Raw genomic sequence first — 7838 nt, 5'->3', positions numbered from 1 at the left:
ACCCAGGTTCTGATGGATTCACAGCTGAATTCTACAAGAAATTTAGAGAAGATTTAACACTAATTCTTCTCAAACTCTTTAAAGAAGTAGAAAGGGAAGCAGTTCTCCCAAACTCATTCCTGGAGGCAAGTATTACCCTGATACCAAAACCAGAAAAAGAAGTAATCAAAAAAGAAAACTCTAGGCCAATCTCCCTAATGAATATAGATGCAAAAATTCTTAATGAAATGCTAGCTAATAGAATGCAGCAAATCATCAAGAAGATGATACACCATGACCAAATGAAATTCATCCCAGGAATGCAGGGATGGTTCAACATATGCAAATCAGTTTTTCCTTTTAACATCACTTTCTTTTTTTTCAATTACTCCTTCCATTTTCTACCCCAACCCATTGCTTATTCTTAATTAAACTCAATGGAATATATCTACTCTTTTGATTCTTTTTGTTGATATTTAATATTGGGATTAAATCTTGAGTTATATCCAGGAAACCAAAATTACATAATAAAATCCTGTATATTTACTGATCAACTTAAGCAACTGGTAGCATTGTGCCTTAATTGTTCCAATTAAATCAAGTTATCTTATGAACAATAAAATCTTTAAGTATATGGGTGTGTCCATTCACAGTCCTTTCTTCTCCTTTCTTCTCTTGAAATAACTAACCAGTGTATCCCAAAAGTGGGAACCACAGCTCATAATGGGTAGTTCTCCATAAGTGTGACCAATATAATGTCTCAGGCTCTGTTTTCAAATATGGATCCAGTGGCTGGAGGTCAGTGCTCTTTGGTTGGTCTCTTGAATTTAAAATCAATTGATCTTTTTAAATTTATCATCTATGAGTAATGTACGGTATGAAATTAAAGCAGGTGCTGGGGACTTGGAGCCCAATTCACTCACATTCATGCCTCTTGTGCTCTTTACACATTTCTTAGACACTTGCTACCCTATGGAAGTCTAGCAAGTGCATATTTCTGACTCCAATCGTGTCTAAAACTGTGTCTAGCACACATGTGCTTCGGTGTATATTTATACATCATGGTATTTCCTGGCTTTGTTTTGTTTTGTTTTGTTTGTCTTTTTTGAGACCAGGTCTCACTAGGCACTTCAGGCTGGCCTTGAGCTCGCTTTGTAGCCCAGGCTGGACTCAAACTTGCAATGATCTTCTTGCCTCAGCCTCCCCAATGCTGGGATTACAGGTGTGAACCAACATGCCTAGCCTCCCTGTTTTTTCTTCTTTTCTTCTTTTCTCATTATTCTATTTCCATTATTATTGTTCAGTAACCAGTAGAGCTATGGAAACTGTCCAAGTTTCAACTTTTGAACTCTTCAGCTTTAGTTTATGAGCTGATAAAGAAATTGTAGCATCTATACACAATGGAACATAATTTACCCATAAATAAAATGGGAATCATATCATTTACAGGAAAAATGGATGAAACTGGAGGCAATCAGGCTAAGTGAAATAAGTTAGAATCAAAGAGACAAATATCAGTGTATTCCCTCACATATGGAGTATCAAAGGAAGAAATGATGCCGTGGCTAATAGGCAGGCTATTAGGGAAAAGGAACTGAAGCCCAAGGTAACACTGGGAAGTTGCAAATGATCACCATAAGTTAAGTGCAATTATAAATGTGTCAAAAAGAAAACCAGTACTCTGAAAAAACACAAACACAGAATAACTCCCTTTACATTGACAATGTCAATATATATCATGTCTAATGTCCAGGGTGTTACAGTCATCTGTTTATTCTGAACTTGAATGTTTAAGAGGCACAGCAAACATAATATAGTCAAGAGAATTAAAAAGTGAATGCCTTTTTGGTAAATGCAACTCATTATATGTTGTTTAAATGTTAAAAAGTAAGTATTTACTCTCCACTATTGGGACCCTTTTACTTCTTTCATATCCTTCCATAAAACTTATCTCTATAACCAATATGTTTTAATTTATTCAAATTTGAATCTTTAGTACAGTTATTTTGTATTTGCTGTACAATATTTTAGTCTCTTATCTTATTATTTCCACAGTTGTTTCATTTGAGTTTTCTTTTTTGGTTTTTTTCAGACCTGGTATCACTATGCCATACAGGCTGGCCTTGAACTCCCTCTGTAGCTGAGACCAGCCTCAGATTCTAGATCCTCCTTCCTCAGCCTCCTAAAGGACATTGACAATTGTACTCATTCCATGGCTTACAAAGTAATCAAATCCAAGATCCTTTATCCTGGTATGGAAAAGGAAAGTGGAGATGTGCATCTGCTCTGTCTCCACTCCTGTTTCCCCTCACCCCTTCCTTCTCATGACCCAAGTCCCCTACATCACTTCTTCAGCAGCTGTACTCTTTCTGATCACAGAGGGTACATTGCTGTCCTTATTCACCAGAACCACAAGCCTTCTGGGATGAAAGCCTAAAACTCAGCCTTGTAGCCTTGTGTGACCCTCACTTGTCTTCCCAGTTACTGTCTACTCTTTGAGGAAATGGGGTTCTAACCTCACAGGAAGCGAAGTCTAAAGTAGATTAAAGTTACTTGACAAGTTTCCTCAATTAGCAATTTTCAGAAGTGAGATAAGAGGATAAGGCAATTTGCATCTGGTTTGTATAAGCAGTCACTTGGCAAGTGATGACGAGTTCTAGTCTCCACCTCTTGATTTCAGTCAGTTTCCCCTTGGGACAAAAGTTCTCCCTTGGAATGGCATGACAGACCTCAATGTGATTCCATATTTCATGCCACAACTATATTAAATATTGAATTGATGGGGAAGTGGCACACCATTGAGATGATAAAACCCCCTTTGTGTAGTCCCTAGCCTATCTAACATGGGATGTGAACATCCCATCTTCCTTGAATTCAGGAAAAAAGAGCCCAGAAACATTCCATGCTCCATATTGAAAATGTTTAAGGCTGTTGCAGAATTTAAAAATAATTACTCCTGAAATAAGATAATCCTAATTTTTAGAATCTGTTCCCAGAGTTAGGTCATGAGTTGTCTATGTCTGTTAACACTGAATTGCACAAGAAATGGTAACTGTGATCTCTGCTTTGCGGTCCCCACCATCCCCATGGTGTTCAAATGCCTCACCCGAGGTTGTAACCAGAGTACAAAGTGCCCGGCTGGTAAGCAATGGCAGGCAAGTGGAGTTTAGGAGACTACAAAGGGAGATGTGCTGTGTTCTCCAAGTGTCTGTGTGAGTGATTAAATACCCTTCTGCATCATCTGAGCACAGGGACAAGAGTAGTCAATGACATAAAAGTGGGAAATAGCAAAAACTTTCAGATAGTAGAAATAACTATACAAGGAATAAGTATAAGAATGTGTTGGCATAATCTGGTACTCACGTGAGCAAATTCTGGCTTCAGTGTTTCTCAAAAGGTCTCATTTAATCTCTCTGTGAAACTCCAGTATTCTTTTACAAATTTACTATTTTCTCTGGTCACTGCATTCCTTCATTAATCTGAATTTCATCCAGTTACCTTTCTATCAATACTTTTTTGTGTTTTCTGATTATTTCTCATTATTCACAATATTTCTGATTATTTATCTGATTATGTCTCCTTTAATTTTATATAACATAGTTTAAATTTCGTATATGTGATCCCAGCCCAATCCTATGTTTCTTCATGCAGAGAAGACAATACTGAAATTACCCTAAACCATTCAGAAATATCAATCACTAGTCATAACCTAGTAAAATACAAGAGAAACTTTTGACACTGTCTTTTTCTTGAGCCACCCTTTTCAATGGTGAAATTTCTAAGAATGTAACACACTTTCATGGTAAACACTTGTTTGTTTGGTTTTTTTGTTTTTCTTCCTGTACCAGGAATCGAACTCACGACCTTGCGCTTGCCAGGCAAGCGCATTGCCGCTGAGCTAAATCCCCAATCCCCAGGGTAAACACTTAAAAGCAATGGTAATCAGTTGCCTTGAACTGTAACCATAAACAGCATCAAAATATTTATACACAGATAAAGTAAGGATTAGATTTTAATGTCAACCAAATCCTCTTAAAAGCTACATGGCAAACTGAGATATTTAAGAACAAAGTTCACAAAACTTTTTACTTTTGTATATTCTTAGGATTACAATAGCCAGTACCAGTAATATATTTTTTCAAAGATCCATCTTTATTCAGCAATGTCATAAAACAAGAATTCTCCAATGTAAGCATTTCATTTCATAGATGAATAAACTTAGCATCAGAAAAGTAATATCATTTTCTACATATTTTTTATTTCTTTCTTGGTATACCTCTTTTTTTCTCTTGATGCAGTATTACTTTACATTGTCTAATTAGCTCAGTTAATTTTTGTTGTCTCCTTCTTCTGCTGGGGATCTACTATTTCTTAAAGAACTTGCTTAAGATCAAAGTTGTAACATACACATCCAAGATGCACACATATATATACATGTACATGTACACACATACATGTGTGTGAAAGAGAAAGAGAGACTGTATTTACCGTATTAAGGATATACAACAATTTGGCAGAAGCAAGAAAATGGTAGATTTAATACCAAGGAGTGGTACATATAAATTACTTCTCACTGCCTGAGAATTTTGTATTATTTTATAAATTTGAACATTAATATTTTTGTGTGTCCATGTATGTAAATATGTGCTCCCTTTTTGACTGTGTCAACAAAAAGATACTTACAAACAGAAAGACATCATTAGATGAGAAATAAAGATGGATTTGTACAATTCATAGTAACCTGCACAAGATTAATATTATTAGCTTTGGGGATGTTTACTATGTCTTCTTGTATAGAATTTCAAAGCAGCATGCCTATTGGATACCAGCACCAGTGGGAAAGGAGCACTTGGAACATGACTATGGAATGAGAAATTATTTTAGGAGATTAAATGTAAAGATGTCCACATACATAAAAAATTGGCTTAGAAAATTCTGGTTGGCTATACTAATGTTTCTTTGAAAAGGTAATTTTATATGCTCACCTTAGATATTTGGCTGTTGCCCATTAATAATAATATTCATCATATTGAAAATATTTCACTTGTCTGTAAAGCATGTCATCATAAAATGATTTTTCTATAAAGTAATTTAAATTTTTCATACAGTTTTTTGTCAGTCTAAAGTAGTACAAAAAGAATTTATATTAGTAATATGTTATCAATTTAAATCACCAATCCATGCAATTGTTACAGCAATTAAAACTAAATTTTTTTGTTGTTGTTGTTGTTTTTCTGGTACCAGGAATTGAACTCATGATCTTGCACTTGCCAGGCAGGCGCTGTGCCACTGAGCTAAATCCCCAGCCCCTAAAACTAAATTTAAACAATAGAGTTTCATCAGGAGAGAAACATTCTCCAGTTCATCTTTTATAAACAGTCTAAACATAGATCTTACCAAATCTATGCTAAATAATCGAATGCTTATTAAACAGAAATATTTATTTTAATTGGATGGATGTGATGCAAGCACTGAAATCTTGGTGGCATGTTCTATCATTTAATTTTATGTGTTTTCATGCCTCTATGGTGTAGCAATGTGTACAAATATGATAGAAGTTCCTCTGATTTCTTCATTTTCTCTGTACACTGAACAAGGCTTAGTCTAGTTGATGAATGAGTGGCTTTTGGTCCATGATTTACTTTAGTATAAAGAGATCAAAGAACGATGGCCTCAATTAACGCCGCCCTACCTCATCCTCACTCATTCCTTCTTCTGGGCATCCCTGGACTGGAGAACATGCATCTCTGGATTGCTTTTCCTTTCTTTGCTGTGTTCCTGACAGCTGCACTTGGAAATATAAGCATCCTTTATGTGATTCAGACTGAACACACTCTCCATCAGCCCATGTTCTACTTCTTGGCCATTTTGTCATCTATTGGCCTGGATCTGTCCACATCCACCATCCCCAAGATGCTCAGCCTTCTTTGGAGAGAAGTCTGCTTTAAAGGATGTCTCATCCAGATGTTCTTCATCCACCTGCGCACTAGCGTAGGGTCAGCTGTACTTGTAGCTAGGGCTTATGATCTCTATGTGGCCACCTGTAACCCTCTTTGTTTTACATTGGTGTAGACAAACAAGGCTGTAATTGTCATTGCATGTGTAATCCTACTGAGACCCTTGTCTTGTGCCATACCCTTTGTTCTACTTACACTAAGGTTACCATTTTGTGGACAGTAAATCTTCTGACACACTTACTGTGAGCATATGGGTCTTGGCCATCGGCTTGTATCAGCAATAAGGTGAATATCATGCATAGCTTAGGTGCTATTTGTGCACTGATGCTTAACATAATAGCCACAGTCATTTCCTGTGTCCTCATTTTCTGTGCTGTGTTTCAGCCCTCTCCTCATGCTGTTCTTCTCAGAACACTCAGCACCTGCAGATCTCAGGCCTGTGTCATACTGCCTTTCTACACTCCTGTACTTTTCTGCTTTATGACCCATAGATTTGGCCAAAATATACCACTGTACATCTAAGTCCTTCTTGCCAAGTTGTATGTAGTCATTCCACCTGCTCTGAACCTTGTAATTTATGCTGTGAGAACCAAGCAGATTAGAGAACAATGTTGAAAATGTTTTCCAAGAAGTAAAACATAGCTCTCATATATTTGAAAAACAATATTTAAGAAAGAAGCGATAAAAATTTTCTGTGTTAAAAATGGGATGACACACCTGCCTGGCAAGCGCAAGATCGTGAGTTCAGTTCCTGGTACCGGAGGGGGGGGAAAAAAAAAATGGGATGACAACATTTGGGAGGAATGAGGTCTATCTTTGGGGTTGTATGTCAGTTAATATTATTTGACATAGTCAGTCTCTTTTGACCCAGAATTGGAAACATAAGTCTACATAGTACACAAATATACAAATATATTATTTTATACTTTTTCATTGATTTAAAATTATTCAAATCAATGAATATTTAATAATTATTTAATAATTGTTTTATTATTTTGTACTTGGGATCAATCCCAGGGTCCAATAAGATTCACAAACAGCTGAAGTTCTCTCTGCTCAATTTAGCGCACCTTGTATTGTCAGAAAATAAAGGGACTCAAACTCTGAAGTTGGACAATGAGCCAAAATTCATGTAATATCCCTAAAGCAATGATCTCCCTCTCTCCATCTCTGTGTCTGTCTATATCTGTGTGTGTGTCTGTGTGTCTCTCTCTGTCTCTCTCTCACACACACATATCACACAAAACACATACACACACACACTCAAACACACACACACACACACACACACACACACATGCATCTTGCTGTCCTTTTAATGAAAAAGACCAGAAGGAGTGAATGAAAGGAGAAAATTCTTGGCCACATAATTAAGGAGGCAAGGGAATCATTTTCAAAATGAATCCAACAGGAGGTTATTTGCAGTTTTCTCACCTTACTCAATTCAACATTAATTTACATTCACAAACTTTATATTATTGGGAATGAATATCTATTTTTCTTCTAAATAACCTTTCCTTAGGATCCCTACGATAGAGTTTTTTTCCTTATTACCAAGTTTCACCAAATGATCCAGATTATCCCCCAGAAATAATTAGTAGTTAGTTTAGCATGCTGAAAATAATATGTAAATCCAGTAATCCCTTCAGACTGTGACTCCCCAAATATCAACCACCCTGACTACAATGTATATAGTAGTGTCTCAGTTCACAAATTTAATTATTTTCACCACTCAGATTTCAAACCGAATTAGACAAGAACTGATTAAATTCAATGGTTGAGTTCAATATTGAGTTTATAGGGTAACTTGATTTTATTCTCATCTAATTTGGTTTGTAACCAGAATTGAGGAATCATGAAGTTTGTGAATAAAGTTATCACTGTATAAAGAATGTGATAAAC

At 36.1% G+C, this 7838-nt stretch overlaps 1 protein-coding gene across 1 annotated transcript; it reads left to right on the top strand.

Annotated features, from left to right (window-relative positions):
- The first annotated feature begins 5646 nt into the window (after nt 1-5646).
- On the top strand, nt 5647-6551 carry LOC102025783 (olfactory receptor 52E1). The gene is given in 2 exon segments (XM_013511721.1): nt 5647-6199; nt 6202-6551. Coding segments are annotated over 2 exon segments (903 nt in total).
- The last annotated feature ends 1287 nt before the right edge of the window (nt 6552-7838 follow it).

The sequence above is a fragment of the Chinchilla lanigera genome, unplaced genomic scaffold (assembly GCF_000276665.1).
Source record: "Chinchilla lanigera isolate Chin_1 unplaced genomic scaffold, ChiLan1.0 scaffold00013, whole genome shotgun sequence".
NCBI classification, from domain to species: Eukaryota; Metazoa; Chordata; class Mammalia; order Rodentia; family Chinchillidae; genus Chinchilla; species Chinchilla lanigera.
This window is presented reverse-complemented; position numbering and strand designations above follow the sequence as displayed.